Here is a 21,598-nt window from a genome sequence, read left to right on the forward strand (position 1 = left end):
TCTAGTTTTCACTTTACTTGGAATAAAAAATTACCCCTCTTCTCCTTCTTTTTTGTTGAATGCTTAATCTGAGTTTTTCACTATTTAAAATTAGTATGCTTTCAGAGAAAACAAAGGTTAAATTTCTTTATCCTTTCTTTCTTTCGAGTCACAGTCTCGCTCTGTTGCCAGGCTAGAGTGCAGTGGTGCGATCATAGCTCACTGCAGACTCACTCCTGAGCTCAAGCGATCTCCCACCTCAGCCTCCTGAGTAGCTGGGACTGTAAGTATGCTGCTCTACCAAACGTGGCTAATGTTTTTTGGTAGAGACAGTCTTGAACTTCTGGCCTTAAGCAATCCTTTCTGCCTTAGCCTCCCAAAGCTTTGGGATTACAGGCATGAGCCATCATACTAGGCCTTCTTTACCTTTTCAATTTCAACAGAACTTCTCACCATTATAGTACTTCCAGGGGGAAATTGGTGTTATATTCTTTCTTGTTGATAAGTTGCCTGTGATGTGGTCTTTAAGATGTAATTTGACTAGGGTCAAAATGTATTAGTGACAATAAGTAGAAATCACTCTTCTGGTGATTTGTTTGGTGTTTAATTGTGTTTGTGAATCTTGACATACCTACTCATTTCCTCTGAGAGAAAAACGCTAATATTACTTCTGAGGACGTAGGTACCTTAAACCAAAATATGAAAAGAGAATTTAAGTCACTCAACAGTCACATGAACACAATTTAAATGGGGATGCCCGTTTTAAACAAACTTATGACAAAATATAGCAGAGAAACTGTTTATCATATGACAAGTTTATACAAATAAGGAACACATGTGGTATTGCCAAAGGACATGATAAGTAGATAATTCCCTAAAGAGGAAATACATTTATCCAATATAGCAGATGAGACAAAAATTCATTCTTACTAGTGGTCATAAGAAAAATCAAACAAGATAGAATTTCTAAGTTACTGAATTAGCTAAGACTTAAATAATAAAAATAGTCATTGAGAATGTGATGAGAGGTACTCTCATACATAGGTGGAAGGGGTATGAGTTGGCAAAACATTCCTGGAAACCAACATAGCAATATTACTAAAGTTTACATTTATCCAATATTGTACTGTGGGCAAAGTACCTTATATGTATTACCTAGTAGGATATTTGCTTCAAGGGGCTTGGAAAATGTATGTACCCTTGAACCTAGTAATTTCCATTTTAATATGCCAATTATAAGGAAATAATTAGGAACTGGATAGGCAGATCATATTTATTAATATTTATATTACTATTAAGGCATTATTTGCAGTAGTTAAAATTTTGAAGCAGTGCCCAAATATGAGGATAAAAATAAATTAGAATGTGCTCACTTGTAAACAGATTATTTACCTATTCAGACAATGCTTATGTAGAGTTTTTAATGGCATGCTCATGGACTACTGTTTAGTGAAAACAAGTATACAGAACCATATGAAAGATGTAAAAGTATGTTTAAAACTGGAAAGAGATATATCAATCAACCTTAGCAGTGTTTATATATGGATGGAGAAGTTATGGGCTACTTAAATGTTATATATTTTTGTAGTTTTCAACTATTCTAAAATGAAGCATGTATTCTTATATTATCAGGAGATTATAAATAGCCATTGTTTTGATTGATTTTGAGGCAGGGTCTCACTCTGTTGCCCAGGGTGTAGCAATCATGGTTCACTGCAGCCTCATACGCTTGGGCTCTAGTGATCCTCCTGCTTTAGCCTTCCCAGTAGTGGGGACTACAGGTAGGTGCCACCAGGCCTGGCTAATTTTTTTTTTTTTGGTTAGAGACGGGTCTTTGTTGTCCAGGCCTTTTGTTTTATTTTTAAATTAAATTCTCCAGAGTTTACAAACCAATGAAATGATAATCTTCATTTTATCAGCCACATCCTGTTGTTCATCAAACCTTTTAGAACTTCTGTCAATTCGGAATTTTTTTTCTACTTCCCACTTTCATTGTATTCCTACTTGTTACTGTTTAGTTTGGGCCTTCATCAGTTCAAATCAATTATTTGCAACAGTTTTCCTTCTTTCTTGGCTGCTTTTAATTAGATCTTCCTTGTTCCAGTCTACACTACCACCAGAGCATAGCTTCTTAATCTTTTTAGGGCAGTAGTCCAGAATCCCTCTTTTGTTTATTGCCTTAAGTCTGAACCCATTGATCCTTCTGTGTCTTCCATTAGTTGGTTTAATTTTGTTTACTTGGTTTTCTTTTTTGAACTCCTTTTCTATCAGCCTGTACCACCTTTCGTTGTCTTCTGTAGCTTCCACTGGCACTAGGGTTCTCACTGAGATCTTACCCCTGTTACTCTAACACAGAAAGACTTGGCAATGTTTGGAGATGTTTTTGATTGTCACACCTCAAGCTGGGAAGTATAGAGAGATGCCACTGATATCTAATAATTGGTGGAGGCCAGGGATGTTGCTAAACATCCTGAAATGCAGAGACATTCCTCCACAACAAGGAATTATCTGGCCCAAAACTCAATAGTGCAGAGGCTGAAAAACCCTGCCAGTGTAACAGGCTGTAACAGACTGCTGAAAATTCAGCAACTACTTACTGTTTCATAGAATTTCATCATGGTTCCCAGTTTCAATGTAGTGCTAAGTGAACACATTCAACAGGACTTCAATGCATAATTATTCATTCGTTTTATGAATGTATGGTTTCCCCCTCCTCAGGACCTGTTACTATGACTAGTGTACACCCCCCAATACGTTCACCTAGTGCCTCCAGCGTTGGAAGCCGAGGAAGGTAAACTGACTAAACCATATTTTCTAGTATATAAAATCTCTAATTAGATTTCTCTTGCCAGTGTTCAACATGTTTTGATACTCAATATATTTTGAACAATTTCCTTTATTTTTAATTAAAATTTTAATAACTACTATATATTTTAATAAATTAGTTAAGGGATTAACAAAAGTACAAATTTACCTTTGAAGATAGAAGAATATTTGTCAATATGTTGAAAATAAGAAATGTTTGATATTCATATAATAGCAAAGAAAACAAAAATGAATAGGTATAACACAGTACACTATATAGAAACACAAATTTAGAGAAAAGATAAAATTTTATGCTAATTTGATCTCTAATGACTAAATGTTGATTCTACTTTAAAATAAATGTACAGTTATTGAAATTCTATTTTAAGCAACTGCTCTCCTCTTCCCTGCATTATGCCTGAAAATTCCTCCTAGCTAGTGAACCCAGTTCTTACTTTATCATACGGAAGAATTGTCTGAGGGAGAAAAGTTTGCCTTTAATCCCATGAGAACATAGTGAATCTCTGTAAAAGCTTTTTGACCCACTACCTTCTTTAAATAGCATTGTGTAAATACATGATTATTTCATTGTCTTCACCAAAGTATTCACTTTGCTACTGACTAGAGAAGGAAATGAGAAAGCCTAAAATCAGATGCCAGTTCTAAGATACTAAATCTGGTTGCCTAATTGTAAAGCCTCAGGTTTTTAAAAGTTTAGGTTTATTGAAACATCTTTCCAGATATATAACTATTTAGATAGGTTAATATGTAAAACATTTTTATCATAAATGAAACTCGCATACACCAGTTTCATTTGTTGTGCATCATTAATTGCTGATGTTAACATACTTATTGTTATGAAGATACAGTATTTTAGAAAGTTGTTGTTATACTTTTTATGAGGTATTTAGCTTAACATTCTTAGATTGCTTTTTCTTCTCTCTCATACTTACAGCTCTGGCTCTTCCAGCAAACCAGCAGGAGCTGACTCTACACACAAAGTCCCAGTGGTCATGCTGGAACCAATTCGAATAAAACAAGAAAACAGTGGACCACCGGAAAATTATGATTTCCCTGTTGTTATAGTGAAGCAAGAATCAGATGAAGAATCTAGGCCTCAAAATGTAATTATGAATGCTTGCAATACTATTCCTATGCATGGTGGGTAGGGTGAGAGAATCTTTTAAATAGCTCTTAGGAGTTTTTTTTTAATGTTATATTTAAAAGGATTTAAAGACAATTTGAGGGAATCTCTCAGTAAATTAAACAAAAAGACAAAGATGGAAAAACAGGAAAGTTTTTAAAAATCAGAGGCTCAGATATGGAGGCTGGGCAGTTAAAAGGAGATATTCTTTAACCAGAGTTTTATACCCAGGCAAATTATCAATCAGATTGACTTGAAGATTAACTAAACATTTTCGTGCAAGTTCTCAAAATAATTCTTATGTACTCATTCTCAGGAAGATACTTGATAATATGAATCATCAAAAATATAGTAAAACAAGAAAGAAGACATAAGATTCCAAAAATGGAATCTGACACAGAAGAAAAAGGCAACCCCCAGTACAGCAGCAGCTTGTGCAGTAGTCTGTAGCAGGAAGACATAGGACTCCCAAGGGAGAAAAATGCTTCAACAGTATTGAGAATCTCCTGTTGGAGATTGTGAGAATGACATAGAAATAGGTACCTAGAAAGATAAGCAACTGAAAATATAAGGTAATTACAGAGTCTTAGTAAAAACAAAAAGTTGTACAAAAAATGTCTTAGTACATTTTGTGGGTCTGCAGTGAACAATATTTAATAATAATGATATAAACAAACACCTGAGTACGAATGTAACTAAAAACTGTGATGCAATCAGGATATAACCTGAATATGCACTTAACCAAAAATTGTGATTTTCAGAATACTTAACCAGTACAAGACAAATACTGATCAGTTGGAATAGATACTGGCAATAAACAGTTATACCGGTACCTACCAACTAAAACAATCAATGCTTAATCACAACTAAGTTAAAGGGATGGGGTGAATGGTGGTGGTGGTGGTTTTGTGTGTGTGTGTGTGTGTGTGTGTGTGTGTGCGCGAATGGAAGGAGGACGGGGTTGGAGAATCAGAATGTAAAAACCTAATCTCCTGATCTTCACTAGTAAGGATTATAGATGTATTGCAATTTTTAACAATCATTTTATTTAGAAATATGGAGGTAAACAGCAGAAGACAGCAGAAGAAAAAGCTAGGTTTGAAAATAGTTCTTCCAAGGAATAAGTGCTTTTAACTATATCTACATTTATTACTTTGAAATTTTTGAAAACATTTGAAGGAGATTGTTTTTGTTATTGATTTGAAATTTTTACCATCCTGGGCTTCAACAGAAAGTTTAGATTCATCTTATAATTTTTGTATCTTAGGTATAATTTGAATGAACAGCTCCAGTGAGGTATATATATGTCATGTGGTTGACTTCCACTCTACCCAACCCATTCTCTAATTTCTGTAGCCATCCCCAGACTCAGATTTTTTCTCTATTTTGGTATTTTTAAGTAGAGGTTCATGTCTTCTAAGCCAGTTAGCAATAAACATATACCGTTCTCCTGAAGATTCCTTTGAAGCAGCCAGGTGCTCACCAGAGAGTAGTCTACAGTTCAGAATTGCATTAGTGATAAAATTTTTTTTAAAGCCAGTTAAATTTATTTTTTTTCTACTACAGGCCAATTATCCAAGAAGCATACTCACCTCCCTGCTCTTAAATAGCAGTCAGAGCTCTACTTCTGAGGAGACTGTGCTAAGATCAGATGCCCCTGATAGTACAGGAGATCAACCTGGACTTCACCAGGACAATTCCTCAAATGGAAAGTCTGAATGGTTGGATCCTTCCCAGAAGTCACCTCTTCATGTTGGAGAGACAAGGAAAGAGGATGACCCCAATGAGGACTGGTGTGCAGTTTGTCAAAACGGAGGGGAACTCCTCTGCTGTGAAAAGTGCCCCAAAGTATTCCATCTTTCTTGTCATGTGCCCACATTGACAAATTTTCCAAGGTAAGGTAGTACTTCCCTTCCCACATTCTTTTACTGTAAACTTTTGAAGATTATTTTAACAGAAAGCCTTTGAAAAAACTTAAATGAAATTCCACTTGGCACAAGTGTATACTCCAAAATCCCAATGAATAGTCTAGGTTTTCCCATACCCTTCCGTTTATTCTTTGTGCTTCTTTCAAAAAACTAATCATTCAGCCTGAGCAACACAGGGAGGCCCTGTCTGTCTGTACAAAATAAAAAATTAGCCGGGTATGGTAGTGCATGCCTGTAGTCCCAGCTACTCAGGAGGCTGAGGTGGGAGGATTGGTTGAGCCTGAGAGGTCAAGGCTGCAGTAAGCTGTGCTTGCACCACTGCACCCCAGACTGGGCAACAGAGCAAGACCCTCTCCCTAGTCATTACAAAAAGAAAAAAAAATAACAGGCCCTTTAAATTATCACAAGGGATCATCATAAGGAACAATGTCCCTATGCATAACAGCTACCATAGTTTATTATGTCTTTTTGCCAGGCATCGAACTGTATCTTTTACAAGTATTTCAAGTAAATTCTCATACCCTATGGGGATGATGATCATCATCATGACCAAGATGGTTAAGAGCCATTGGGTTGATCTCTCAGTTCTTGGAAGGCCATACTTTTGAAAATTTAATTTTATAAACTTAAGAGTAACAAGAATAGTACAAAGAGCTTTTCTAGTTCCTGAATCCTTTGGAGGAAAAAAATTCAATTATGCCCTAGATATGTGAGCCCTAGATTAAATTTGTTTAGGTGTTTCTTTTTTTTCAATATGTGTATCTCATGCCTTCTTAACTAGATTTTGATGTTTGTTAGGCCCTTGCATTATATTTCTGCTGTTTCCTCTCAGCATGGTGCAGTATACCTAGTGGTATGTGGTAAATGCTCAGTGATTAAAATTCATGCCAAATGAACAATTCTGTATCATAGATGTCATGGAGGAGGTGGGAAAGGGAAATAGTGAAGAGAGGAAATGATGCATTAGGAATTCAAAAGTACATTGTCCCCTAACAGTGGAGAGTGGATTTGCACTTTCTGCCGAGACTTATCTAAACCAGAAGTTGAATATGATTGTGATGCTCCCAGTCACAACTCAGAAAAAAAGAAAACTGAAGGCCTTGTTAAGTTAACACCTATAGATAAAAGGGTAAGTCTTTGGTAAGATGCATTATTGTATTGTAGTGCAATATTGTACTGTGGTACCTTTTGTCAAAGAGGTGTATATCCATCCAGATTTTATACTGATCCTTTTTATTTAGGAGTATTTTTTTTTGTTTACAAAGGTACACGAATCTTAAAGACTGTAACTTTCTTTAAATTAAAAAAATCACAGAATTAATGCATGTATTTTATAGAAGCTTATTGTACCTGAACAAGATGGAATATGTACCCTAGACTTTTAAATTTAATCTACCTTAAGTAAATTTCTATTTTGTTTTATTTCCTACCATAGATAAGATTTTTCCTTAGAATTGCCACCAAGGAGCTGGGTTTTTTCTTTACTCTTCCTGGAAATAATTCCTTTTTTTTCACCGAATGGGACTAGACTTATGCATCAAAGCCAACTGATATATTTAACTGTAAATAACATTTAAAGCTACCAAGTCAACACTTTGCTACCAAAAAAACTCCTTTGCTAAATTATTAAGTAGAACAGTCAATATAAAAGTTGTCATGCAAGAGGGGACGTGCCCATTCACTGCCAGTACTACTCAGTGGTTACTGGGATAAACCCATAAAGCAGGGAAGTATGAATATGAATAGCAGAGCACATGGTTGGACCTTCGGCATGCAGAAAGGTGCCTTAGGTCTGGATGCATATTGAGAAGGTCCACCTCCAGTTCTCCTAAGAGACGTACGTTCTTCCTTTATAGACTATTACTAATTTATAATACACAGACTGGAGCAATAAGTGCAAATTTATTGTTAGAAAACTTCAAATGGTTTTCTAGTGATTGTCTTAGTTCATTCAATTACAGGGCCTGTTCCCAAATATTGGGAAGGAGAGCAAAACTCCGAGAATCAATAATTTTTTTGTATTCATCTGGGTTTTAATTTTTAGTCTGACACTTTGGAACCTCTGAGATTGTTATTTAAAATAAGCTGTGAATTCATTGTTTTATAATATTTTATCTCAGTTTTTATTTATTTTTGCTTAGAAGTGTGAGCGCCTACTTTTATTTCTTTACTGCCATGAAATGAGCCTGGCTTTTCAAGACCCTGTTCCTCTAACTGTAAGTATTAATGTCATTTTGTGCATGTTTACACAGTGGAATGCTTTTCTGGAATTTTATGAGAATCTAGCTTATATTACCATTTTTCAGTACTTTTTAATATCTAAACCTTAAATCTTAATAATACATACTGAATGCTTTGATCCTATGTAGGTACATTTTAGTAAGTGGCCCAAAACTTCTGTTCATTTCTCAGGTATTCTTTCTTCTTTCTTTTCTCATCTATTTTACTTACCACTGGGATGTTTGGGGTGATTTCTGTTAATTTTCTGTACTTCAGGAGTTGTAGGCATGTTTCCGAAGCTGTTGGAAAAAAACTTTGAAATAAAGACATCTCTCCCTGCTACATTTTCCGTACTTATTTTTCTTTATAGGTCCAGACTTCAAGTAAATAAGTAGACGTTACCAATACAAAAAAGTTGAGGAAGTATGTGTGCAGGTGCTATTGACTTCAGAAAGGTTCATATTGAAAGTCTGATGTGACTGTGGCCGGGCGCGGTGGCTCACGCCTATAATCCCAGCACTTTGGGAGGCCGAGGCGGGCGGATCACGAGGTCAGGAGATAGAGACCATCCTGGCTAACACGGTGAAACCCCGTCTCTACTAAAAATACAAAAAATTAGCCAGGTGTGGTGGCGGGCGCCTGTAGTCCCAGCTACTCGGGAGGCTGAGGCAGGAGAGTGGCGTGAACCTGGGAGGCGGAGCTTGCAGTGAGCCGAGATCGCGCCACTGCACTCCAGCCTGGGCGACAGAGCAAGGCTCCGTCTCAAAAAAAAAAAAAAGTTTGATGTGACTTTAAGGCATAATTTTAGAGTGCTGGAAAGGGCCTGGTACTCCAAAAGAGTATTCTTCTAATGTCTGAACCCGGGAGGCGGAGGTTGCAGTGAGCCGAGATCGCGCCATTGCTCTCCAGCCTGGGCAACAAGAGCAAAACTCTGTCTCAAAAAAAAAATTTTTTTTTCATTTGTTCTACAGTTTGATAAATCTCAAATTAATACAAAGTTGAGAAGAAAATCAGCTTAGTAAATACAGTCAGCTTCTTTCTTAAGAACAGGTTTTGAGAACTTGATATAGGAAATAAATACTTCCAGGGAGAAGGGTCTTTTGTACCCAAAAGAGGCAGGGTAAAGAAGTCGAGAGGCTTGTAACAACATTACCAACTTGAAAATGTAACCTTGAATTGTACTTTTTATTATCCTGGCTTACAGTTACGTTATTAATACCAACAATGACAAAGTAGCCCCCTTTTTCTTAAGAAATATCATCTCATTTAGTCTGTACAAAATGCTGTGAGTTTGGCAGGATTATCCCTATTTGAAATATGAAGAAACTGAGGTTAAGTAGCTTACCCAGGACCATGACACTGAGCAGCAGAGCTGGGGATTAAACCCAGATTCAAAGTCCTTCTTCCTCTTGTATAATACATGCAGCAAAAACATGTCAGATTCTACTAGAAATGATATTCTTCCTAGTAATTGCTTTTTGTTTAATAATGAAGAAAAAAATCTAGATGATTAAGAGGAAATATGTGAAGACAAGTTTTTTCATTAAAAATAATCGGGGCTGGGTGCAGTGGCTCACGCCTGTAATCCCAACATTTTGGGAGGCTGAGGCAGGCAGATTGCTTGAACCCAGGAGTTTGAGACCAGCCTGGGCAACATGGCAAAACCCCATCTCTACAAAAAACACAAAAATCAGCCGGCTATGTTAGCGCATGCCTGTAACCCCAGCTACGCGAGAGGCTGAGGTGAGAGGATCACTTAAGCCCAGGAGGCAAAGTTTGCAGTGAGCCGTGATTGTGTCACTGCACTCCAGCCTGGGTGACAGAGCAAGACCCTGTCTCAAAAATAGTAATTGGTTAAACTTTTGGAAAAAGTCACACAAACCTTTACCAGTGTGTGTGGAAGGCAGTGGGCACTTGTAAACACTGTTAAATGGGTTTCTTTACTAATGGCAAATAGCACAGAGAAAAGCAATGAGAACATTCTGAATTTTAGAGCACCTCTCATCTCATAGAATATATTTAGGACAAGGTGGAATTTAGCTATTTGTATTATAACATCTCATTTTTTTAAAAGGTGCCTGATTATTACAAAATAATTAAAAATCCAATGGATTTGTCAACCATCAAGAAAAGACTACAAGAAGATTATTCCATGTACTCAAAACCTGAAGATTTTGTAGCTGATTTTAGATTGATCTTTCAAAACTGTGCTGAATTCAATGAGGTGAGGCTAGGGGAGGGAAGGGGGCAGGAAGGAACAGCAGTGTGAAAATCATTTTATTACTAAACACCTTGTCAACATAGGAGACCAAGATGTCTGAGTTAGAATAAATTTCCAACTTTTCAGATCAGGGAATGCAAGAGATAATTCAGATAACTCTGTCCACATTTATATTCAAAGGTTTATTAGATGGTGATGGAAATGCAAATTACAGCTGATAACTGAAACTAAATGTTTTTCTCTGACCTAGAAATATTCTTTATCATTACCACCTGTATTTCTTATTTTTATGTTGATCTTGAAATATTAAGGATGTGGGCCAAATAGCTCTAATTTAAAAATTTCTCATCTGTCAGTTCATCTACACATCAGTCAGACTTAGAACCTTTTGCTGCTTGTGGTTTGTTCTCTGTTACTCATTCTAATAGTACTACATTTAATTTGTTCTAAAAATACCTGGTTCATGATCCTGTGGTTATGGAATCCTAACTGGTATGTGTTTGGCAATATAGTCCTACCATTACCACCTTCTTTTAGAATAATCCAGGCTTTTACTTTTATCTTTTTTCCACACTTCTGAATCTTTTATTTTAGCTGGCCTTCTGTACAGAGACTTTGTCTAGTCCTAAACTATTATTTCAATGACTATGCATGAACACTTTTCAAAACAGCTCATTAATATATATAATCTCAGAAGTCAAAAGTGTGTCTTTTTTTACTCATTTTTATTTTTACTCCACAGCCTGATTCAGAAGTAGCCAATGCTGGTATAAAACTTGAAAATTATTTTGAAGAACTTCTAAAGAACCTCTATCCAGAAAAAAGGTTTCCCAAACCAGAATTCAGGAATGAATCAGAAGATAATAAATTTAGTGATGATTCAGATGATGACTTTGTACAGCCCCGGAAGAAACGCCTCAAAAGCATTGAAGAACGCCAGTTGCTTAAATAATATGCAGCACCACTAGCTTGTGCTGGTTTTTAGATTTTTTTGTTTTCAAAAAAACATTTGTCAGTAATTTAACATCACTACAAAGAAGAGTTTGTGACTACTCTCATCTCTGTTTTGGACGTTTACTAGACTTTGATTTCCTTAATAGCCCATTTCTGTTAACCTCTTATCACTAAGAAAGAAAGGAAAGAAGGAGATGAATGGAAGAAAGAAAATGGAAAGAAGGAAAAAAGGAGGATAGAAAAAGGATGGAAGAAAGAAGCATTGAAAACAAAGACATTCTTCCCACCTCTTGGATTTTTAAACCACAGTCTGGAGTGATAGCTACTGTAGAAAGGAAATAGACTTTGAACTCTTTAAGTTGAAAAGTAAAAAATATATGTGGTTTGGATGTGTGCTTTAATTCAGTTTTAGAAATTAATTAATACCACTACCCATGAATTATATGGCCTGACAATATGAATTAGGTGTACTGTACTGAAGAACAGTACTCCACAAACATGGGTGGTAACAAGAGTTCCATCCCAGGAGGCCAAACGGTGCAACAGAAGGGTAGGTTAGATGCTATTAAGAAGGCACCTAATAGTACATCATGTAAGATGGCAACTGTATTAAAGAAAAATCCGGAAAACAAATGTTTGATTTTTGTTTTTGTTTTTATCTTGTCTGTAGAGGTATTTGGTATAGCAGGTTTTCAAGGCCATTTTTTATACATTTCTAGATCTAGATTTTCAACTTCTTCCACTGAGGGAAGTATACACATTTGGTTTTGCTGTGTGTCTATGTGAGGTTTAACTGTACAGGTGATCCTTTTACAACAAGCCTCATTGTTTGCAGTATAGCTTTTAGTGGAACTACCCAAAATATAAATACAGCAGCGTGCACTGTATTTGATGTGAGGTTTCTTCATCATATACCCTACTGGGCATTAAATATAAGTTCCTCTGAAAGGGACTCGTTTTTGTGGTTTTCATCTGTCTATAATTTGGAATGAAAATGTGTTGTAGGATTTTGGGAGCAGGCAGCTGGGGGGAACTAATAGTGATTTTTTTTTTTTTTTCCTTAAGCATCTATCTCATGTTTTTCTTTTGAGAGTCAGAACATCAAACTTAATCTTTGATCTGACTTCTGATTTTATTCTCCTGATTGATTGATAGAGGTACAAAAGACTTATCTTCTGAGGACAAGCATATTCTTAATGTGCCAGACCTACCCGGTTCAGCTGATATAGATAGATAGATGATAGATAGATGATAGATAGATAGATAGATAGATAGATAGATAGATAGAAGAAAATTGCTGTGCCATACATTAATCCAGCATTTGACACACTATCTAAATGGTTTGCCGAAGTTAATCTGTATTTATAAAACATTAACTGGAGTAAATTTTTCTCCTTAGGATGATAGAATAAAAAGAGCTCACTTGAAAGAAGGCTATTATTTGCATTATATCACCTGCCATAAATTTAACATAGAAGACTTGGTTTTATCTACATGGCTTTACTTCTTAAAGTGGAAAATATCCTGTGGCTAATTCATTGGGTTTTCAGGTACTGCTAAAGATAAAATACAGGGAGAAAATAACTTGTTAGCAATAGATCCCCATTGTTTATATATAGGTCTTGTTCATAATATGTCAATTATGTATTGTTAAAAAGTCCTAATCGCTTTTCAAATATGTGTTACATGGTAATGTTTGTCATTGTTGTTTTAAAGTTGCATTTGACATTTGTTCTCCAAAGAGTGTTTGAACAGATTTTGATAACAGTGCATACACCTTTTGTCTTTTTTTGCTCCAGCATTTTATTTTTAGCACAGCAGCTGTGGAGCTTTTGCTGATAATTTTATTGTTGGTATCTTAGAATACTGTTCGTCTGACAGTTTATTCTTCCATACTTGTCTCCCAAGTTAAAACAGAGCAACACAGATAAATTATTTTGAGAATCATCACAAAAGGGAGTTAGAACTTGTGAGACTAAAACTATAATTTCCTAAATGTGACTAATGAACCACAAACTGTCACTATTACATTCAGTGCCATATTTATCTTTCAAAACAGTATTTGTTTCACCCTAACCATCTTTGGCTGAATGAAAGGCAGTTGAGAACCAACTTTTGGTCATACATAATATAATTATATTAAAAGTAAAGATCGGGGCTGGGCGCAGTGGCTCACACCTGCAATCCCACCAGCACTTTGGGAGGCTAAGGTGGGCGGATCACAAAGTCAAGAGTTCGAGATCAGCCTGGCCAACATTGTGAAACCCCGCCTCTACAAAAAATACAAAAATTAGCCGGACATGGTGGCGTGCACCTGTAATCCCAACTACTCAGGAGGCTGAGACAGGAGAATCACTTGAACGCAGGAGGCAGAAAGCAGTGAGCCAAGATCTCACCATTGCACTCCAGCCTGAGTGACAGAGACTCAGTCTCAAAAACAAAAAGTAAAGGTCTTGGGTTTCTCTCTGTAAATAGCCTTTGTGTAATGGTCTTTAGATTAATATCCTTTGACTTTATTAATAAGTACCTGTGTGCCCAGGTGGATCTCAGCTAAGTCATCCTTAAATTCTATTCAAATAGAAATAAACCATAAAATGAGCCTAACTACAACCCACACTCACTTATCAAGCATTCCCCCAAAAGTTCAGTGCGATTCAGGTAACCTTGACCTAAACTTGTACACTCCGGTGTACATCTTTGACCATAAACTCTGGGAGATTTCCCTCTGGATTTGGGATCAGGAGCCCAGTAGGGCCCCATTGCTGAATGTTTATCACACTTCTGGCTAGGGCTTATGGATGAGCAGACCACATAGGAGCTAGGATTTACTCAGTTCCACCTCACTGACAGCTTTTCTAGGTGCCAAGCAACTGACTTTTCCTGTGTAAGGAAGCCCAAGTACTTGACCAGTGATATATATGGCCATGGCAAAAGTATAAATGGATGTAGACCATATTCAACGCAGAATACATTTTAGATTGGTATCTGGCATTGTAATCATTTTGTCTTTTGAATTAACATGCCCTGCTTGTCTTTTCTGAATGGAAGGGTAGGAAAGTGGAAGGTACTAAAAAGGAAAATGTAGTTTTAGTTTCTTTTCTAAGCTAAAGAACTGGCTTTACTACTGCTATATTTTACTACCACATAGTAGTGTAGATGTAGTATAACTTGCTTAGGAATGCTTTCAAAAAGGTTACCTCCATAGTCAAAAAAAGGGTGAGTATACAGCTGATTGTTGCATTTATGAAACTGCATTTCAATATGCTATGCTGTTACTGTGCTTAGACACTTCCTTACGTTTGAGTTCCAAGGAGAGAGAGTGAGAAGAGGAACTCCTTTTGCTGAGCTCTGGTCCAAATTAATGTGAATCCCCAAAGTAAATTGCTGCATATGAACAACAGGTTTTAGGTTTAAATTGAAGATACATTCATTTTATATGTATTTGTTGTGAATGAGAGAAATTGAGTGATCTGATTGGCCATTAAAATTATGGTGAATGGGTCGGGCGCAGTGGTTCATGCCTGTAATCCCAGCACTTTGGGAGGCCGAGGTGGGTAGATAGCTGAGGTCAGGAGTTTGAGACCAGCCTGACCAACATGGTGAAACCCCATCTCTACTAAAAATACCAAAATCACCAGGGTGTGGTGGCCCATGCCTGTAATCCTAGCTACTCGGGAGGCTGAGGCAGGAGAATCGGCTTGAACCCAGGAGGCAGAGGTTGCAGTGAGGTGAGATCGCACCACTGTAGTCCAGCCTGGGTGTCAGAGCAAGACTCTGTCACAAAAAGAAAAATTATGGGGAATGGCTGGGCGCGGTGGCTCACACCTGTAATCCCAGCACTTTGGGAGGCCGAGGTGGGTGGATCACCTGAAGTCAGGAGTTCAAGACCAGCCTGGCCAACATGGTGAAACCCCACCTCAACAGAATATACAAAAAAATTAGCTGGGTGTGGTGGCGGGTGCCTGTAATCTCAGCTACTTTGGGATGCTGAGGCGGGAGAATAGCTTGAACCCAGGAGGTGGAGGTTGCAGTGAGTCGAGATTGCACCATTGCACTCCAGCCTGGGCAACAAGAGCAAAACTCTGTCTCAAAAAAAAAAAAAAAATGGTGACCATGTGTTCAACCATATAATTTCTTACTGAAATTGAGCTCCTCCTTTTGAATAACCATGTACATATTTTTTAAAGTATTTTATAGCCCTATGTAAATTAATAGTTGATGTCTTTTTATAAATGTTTATTGCATATTCATCTTGAATGTGAATTTACTGTTGTAATTCACATACTGGTGTCATGTTTCTGAGTGAGAATAATGCTAGTCAGTCAGATCACAGATTTTTCTCCATGAAGGTTTTACTTATTGAGAGGGACATCTGAGGCAGTAGTCTTCGTCTTTAATTTTTGGGGGCAGATTGGTGCTTTGGTTTTAATAAAAACTAACTTTGATGGATTTTTACTGTCAATATTTTACCACAAGGATTTTTTAATAGAAAAATTACTGAATGTTACTTCAGCAGAGTTCTAACTACTTTGAGTCTCCATTACTACTACTGTTGTTCCCCTAGCTGTAACATTGATCCATATAGGGGCAAGCTACTAGTCCATAAATAGCTATAATAGGAAAACAGTTTTTAAAAATTCTAACACGTGTATTTCACCAGCCTTAAAAAATTTAAAAAAAAAATCTGACAGGAAGGAAAGCGGGTGGTAAGTATCTTGGATTATTCTGCCTCATACCAGCCACTCCCAAAGTAGGAGGACCAAAGATGCCATGAAGACTTCTAGTTGTCTGGAAGTTATTTGGGGAAGGGGGGAAAGACACAGAGTGGGGACTTTTGGAAGTCATTTTTAAAATTTAGCTATGTTAATTCCACTTATAAAGTTTGAAAGGTTTTGATTCTTGTAATTTCTGAGAATTACTATGTTTTAAATTTACTATTGGATATTTAACAGATCTTTCATGGGGCCAACCTATTTGCTTCCTTAATTTTCAAATTAAGTCCTAATTTGAGTCCTAAAAAAATCTTTCCTTGTTAGTTGCAAGTTAAACATTTAATAAAATTATTTTCCCACGTTTTCACATGTGGTATGGAATAAAGGCTGTTTTAACATTCCCTGCAAGATACTTGGGAAGGTGGATTCTTTGCCTATGTACTAATGCCTTTAACCCCAAGACAACTGAACCAGAAAAAAGTCAGTCAGGAATCTTTCCATTGCAAATGACTGAATGCCAGTTGCCATTGCTTTGGGGGAGAGGATAGAATATACAGATCAACCAGAGTTAAGCCCTCCTCACCTTTTAAATGAAAATGTACTGACCTGAGAAGTGGCATTTCTCCAAGGGAAAATCAGGGTGTTCTCTATTTTTTTTTTTTTTTTTTTTTAGGCAGGTCTCCCTCTGTCATCCAGGCGGGAGTGCAGTGGCACCATCATGGCTCATTGCAGCCTCCATCTCCTGGGTTTTAGCAATCCTCCTGCCTCAGCCTTCCAAAGTGCTGGGATTACAGGCATGAGCCACCACATTCAGCCCAGGGTGTTCTTAACAAGAAGGAACAACAAACTAGGCAACCAAGTGCCAAACTTTGACGGTGATGCTGGTTATCTGACTGCTCCTTTTAGGGATTCACTAATGAGGTTGTATGTTAAGAAAACCCAAGGTACAAACAGTCCAAAATAAATATTTTGGCATTCATATTATAATAGTAGTTTTTGCAAAATTTCAGGCCAATATCCCTAATGAACATCAATGCGAAAATCCTCAAGTGAAACACTGGCAAACCAAGTGCAGCAGCACATCAAAAAGCTTATCCACTACGATCAAGTTGGCTTCATCCCTGGGATGCAAGGCTGGTTCAACATACGCAAATCAATAAACATAATCTATCACATAAACAGAACCAATGACAAAAACCACATGATTATCTCAACAGATGCAGAAAAGGTCTTTGACAAAATTCAACAACTCTTCATGCTAAAAACTCTAGGTATTGATGAAATGTGTCTCAAAATAATAAGAGCTATTTATGACAAACCCACAGCCAATATACTGAATGGGCAAAAACTGGAAGCATTCCCTTTGAAAACTGGCACAAGACAAGGATGCCCTCTCTCACCACTCCTATTCAACATAGTATTGGAAGTTCTGGCCAGGGCAATCAGGCAGGAGAAAGAAATAAGGGTATTCAGTTAGGAAAAGAGTAAGTCAAATTGTCTGTTTGCAGATGACATGATTGTATATTTAGAAAACCCCATCGTCTCAGCCCAAAATCTCCTTAAGCTGATAAGCAACTTCAGCAAAGTCTCAGGATACAAAATCAATGTGCAGAAATCACAAGCATTCCTATACACCAATAACGACAAACAGAGCACCAAATGAGTGAACTCCCATTCACAATTGCTACAAAGAGAATAAAATACCTAGGAATACAACTTACAAGCCATTAAAGACTGCTTTAAAGAGACTACACGACTGAGGCCGGGTACGGTGGCTCACACCTGTAATCCCAGCACTTTGGGAGGCTGAGGCGGGCGGATCACGAGATCAGGAGATTGAGACCATCCTGGCTAACATGGTGAAACCCCGTCTCTACTAAAAATACAAAAAAAAAAAAAAAAAAATAGCCAGGCATGGTGGCGGGTGCCTATAGTCCCAGCTACTCAGGAGGCTGAGGCAGGAGCATGGTGTGAACCCAGGAGGCGGAGCTTGCAGTGACCCGAGACTGCACCACTGCACACCAGCCTGGGCAACAGAGGGAGACTCCGTCTCAAAAAAAAAAAAAAAAAGACTACACAGCTGAACGGCAATTATGAGACAAAACATAAATGCATAACCTATGCATAAATGCATAAACCTTAGTTGCTTTCTTTCTACAGCATATATAACCTTAGGAGTTCAGTGTGCACAGGTGTGATGTCTTGCATGCATGGAACGGTTTCAAAACAAATAGCATATAAGTAGAGGCATACGACAACGATTGCGGTTTCAGTTCCAGACCATTGCAATAAAGCGAATATCACATTAAAAATGGTCACAAATAGTTTGGTTTCCCAGTGCTTATAAAAGTTATGTTTATACTGTAGCCTATTAAGTGTGCAATAACATTATATCTAAGAACTGTACATACCTTAATTTTCTTTCACCAAATAGCTTCTCACATATCTTAATTTTGAAATAATTCATTACGGAAAAGTGCAATGATCATCTAAGCCTTCGGCGGGTCAATCTTTTGCTGATGGAGGGTCTAGCCTCAATACTGATGGCTGCTGACTGTTCAGAGTGGCAGTTGCTGAAGGCTGGGGTGGCTGTGGCAATTCCTTAATGAAGTTTGCTGCATCAATTGACTCCTTTTATGAAAGATTTCTCTGTAGCACATGATGCTGTTTGATAGTATTTGACCCATAGTAGAACATCTTTCAGAATTACAGTCAATCTTCTCAAACTCTGCCACTGCTTCAACTAAGTTCATATAATATTCTAAATCCTTTGTTGTCATTTCAACAGTGGTCACAGCATCTTCACCAGGAGTAGACTCTACCTCAAGAAACCACTTTCTTGGCTCATCCACAAGAAGCAAGTCCTCATCTGTTCAAGTTTGAGATGACAGCAATTCAGTCACATCTTCAGGCTCCACTTCTAGTTCTCTTGGTATTTCCGTCTCATCTGCGGTACCTTTCGTCACTGAAATCTTGAACCCCTAAAAGTCATTTGTGAAGGTTCGAATCAATGTCTTTCTCACTCCTGAGTTATTCTGACTCTTCCTATGAATCACAAATATTCTTAATGGCATCTAGAATGGTGAATTGTTTCCAGAAGGTTTTCTATTTACTTTGCCCAGATTCATCAGAGGTATCACTATCTGTGGCAGCTACAGCTTTATGAAATATATTTATTAAATAATAAGACTTGAAAGTCAGAATTCCTTCTTGATCTATGGTCTGCAGAATGGATGTTTTGTTAACAGACATTAAATTATCAAGATCTTAGGTAACTAGGTGCATTGTCAGTGAGCAGTAATGTTTTAGATGAAGTCCTTTTTTTCAGCAGTAGGTCTCAAAAAATGGGCTTAAAAAATTAACCATGCCATAAAAAGATAATTCTGTCATAAGCATTGTTCCATTTATAAAGTACAGGCAGAGTAGATTTAGCATAATTCTTAAGGGCCCTTGAATTTTGAGAACAGTCAATGAGCATTGGCTTCACCAGCTGCATTAGTCCCTAACAAGAGAGTCAGCCTATTCTTTGAAACCAAGCATTGACTTGTAACTATAAAGTCCTAGTTGGCATCTTCTTCCAATAGAAGGCGATTTTATTGACATGAAAATCTGTTTAGTGTCACTACCATCAGTGATTTTAGCTAAATCTGTATAACTTGCTGTAGTGTCTCCATTAGCACTTGCTGCTTCACCTTGCACTTGCCTTCACAGAGAGGTAGGCTCTTGCTCTAGATTAGGTTTTGGCTTAAGGGAATGTTGTGGATAGTTTGATCTATCCAGACCAAACTTTCTCCACATTAGCAATAAGGCTGTTGTGCTTTCTTATCATTCGTGCATTTTACTAAAGTAGTCCCTTCAAGAACTCTGCCTGTGCATTCACAACTTGGCTGTTTGGCATAAGAGGCCTAGCTTTGAGCCTGTAACTTTCAACATACCCTCCTCACTAAGCTTAATCATTTCTAGCTTTTGATTTAAAATGAGAAATGTGCGAGTCTTCCTTTCACTTGAACATTTACAGGCTATTGTAGGGTTATTTGGCCTAAGTTCAATATTACTGAGTCTCAGGGGATAGGAAGGCCTAAGGAAAAGGAGAGAGAAGGGGGATCATCCAGTAGGCAGCACAGTCAGAACACACATGTATTAAGTTTGCCTTCTTACATGAGTGTGGTTAGTGGCACTCTCAAAACAATTGCAATAGTAATGTCAAAGGTCACCAATCACCATAACAGATTACCAAAATATAACACAGAGACAAAGTGAGCACATGCTGTTTGTAACAGTGCAATATATGGAAGCACAATAAAATAGGGCAGGCCTGTAATTACATGATGGCGGAAAGCTTGCTGCATTCTTTAATCTTTATCATGAGAATCAAAAATTCCCCCTATAAAAAAATAAAATTAGAGATAGGGAATGTAAGGGGCAAATTGGTTTATTCCCTGCTTCTTGGTGATTATGTGTAATACTCACTCTAATTTAAGCATTTTATGAATAAGCAATTTTCATCAAACTATGGAGGCTGTAAGTTACATAGGCAAATTTGAATTTGAACTTGATGGCTATTCTAGTTGTTTTGAAATGATATCATCCCAGGTTCTTGCCTTAGCTACAAAATTTCAGTCCAAGTTTAGCTACAAACCTCATGGGAAAATATCAAATGTAAGTTTAAAATTTAGTATTTATTCATATAAAGGTTTACAGACTTGATTTCAACGAAGAAAAGCCATCTTCCCCCCACCATCTCCCTCTCACACCCCTTTGAAAGCTTAAATTATATTTTATAAAAGTACTTTATATATTGTCCCTCAAGGAAGAGATCAATATACAGTTACCTACCCCATTCCCATATATGCCTTTAAAAAAAAAATCACTTTACTAATTACCGAGTAGCATACAGAAGTAAAACCAAGTTTTAAAAAAATGCACCGCAGTTCTGAAGATAGAATTCATTTTTCTCATCTGGTAGACATAGCTTTGCAGGTCTTCATTTAATTTGCTGGAAGAAAGTTATTTAATAGATCAGTAATAGACTTTTTAAAAGTCTTGTCCATTCATACTGAGCTATCTGATATTTTAGTAATAGAAGATTCTTTAATAAAAAATTATTAGGAGGGAAGATCCTAGCATTTACCTTTGTGTATCTGAAGATACAATGCTAACTTTTTAATTCTAATATAATGCAGATGTCATTTAGAAAAATTCACGTTTTATATATATACATACATTATATATACATTTATATGTATACATATATACATACATACATATATATACACGTGTGTGTCTGTGTATATATATAACTTTTTTTTTAGAGACAGGGTTTCACCATGTTGGCCATGCTGGTCTCAAACTCCTGACCTCAGGTGATCCACCTGCCTCAGCCTCCCAAAGTGCTAGGATTACAGACGTGAGCCACTGTACCTGGCCAATATTCTCCTTCTAGATAGTGTTTTAGATTTTTAGTTTACCAGACTCGTCGAATCAGAGTTTCTTAGAGTAGTTGTAACACAGAATCAACACCACTTTAAAACTATTGACCAGGTTGGTTCATCCAAATTATTAGGATGCTGTCTGTATGTGTTGTTGGAAGGAAGTTACGATTTTTGCCATGTTCTTATAAACATTTCTAGAAGCT

The 21,598-nt window shown here is 37.1% G+C and overlaps 2 protein-coding genes across 4 annotated transcripts in view; one reads left to right on the forward strand and one right to left on the reverse strand.

Annotated features, from left to right (window-relative positions):
• Positions 1-11,884, forward strand: part of TRIM24 (tripartite motif containing 24) — a 126,734-nt gene extending 114,850 nt beyond the window's left edge. For all 3 annotated transcript variants that reach the window (XM_003813422.5, XM_003813421.6, XM_055115424.2), the window contains exons 13-19: positions 2,698-2,770; positions 3,740-3,908; positions 5,495-5,823; positions 6,853-6,985; positions 7,998-8,072; positions 10,151-10,300; positions 11,040-11,884. In XM_003813422.5, coding sequence (XP_003813470.1) covers positions 2,698-2,770; positions 3,740-3,908; positions 5,495-5,823; positions 6,853-6,985; positions 7,998-8,072; positions 10,151-10,300; positions 11,040-11,249 — 1,139 coding nt within the window. In that variant the 3' untranslated portion in view covers positions 11,250-11,884. The remainder of the gene's footprint in view (positions 1-2,697; positions 2,771-3,739; positions 3,909-5,494; positions 5,824-6,852; positions 6,986-7,997; positions 8,073-10,150; positions 10,301-11,039) is intronic.
• An 8,739-nt stretch (positions 11,885-20,623) lies between these two features.
• The window catches only part of SVOPL (SVOP like), an 83,006-nt gene continuing 82,031 nt past the window's right edge, over positions 20,624-21,598 (reverse strand). The window contains exon 11 of the mRNA XM_024929581.4: positions 20,624-20,959. Within this exon, the coding sequence (XP_024785349.2) occupies positions 20,948-20,959 (12 nt within the window). The 3' untranslated portion in view covers positions 20,624-20,947. The remainder of the gene's footprint in view (positions 20,960-21,598) is intronic.

Source organism: Pan paniscus, chromosome 6 (assembly GCF_029289425.2).
Source record: "Pan paniscus chromosome 6, NHGRI_mPanPan1-v2.0_pri, whole genome shotgun sequence".
Taxonomy (NCBI): Eukaryota; Metazoa; Chordata; class Mammalia; order Primates; family Hominidae; genus Pan; species Pan paniscus.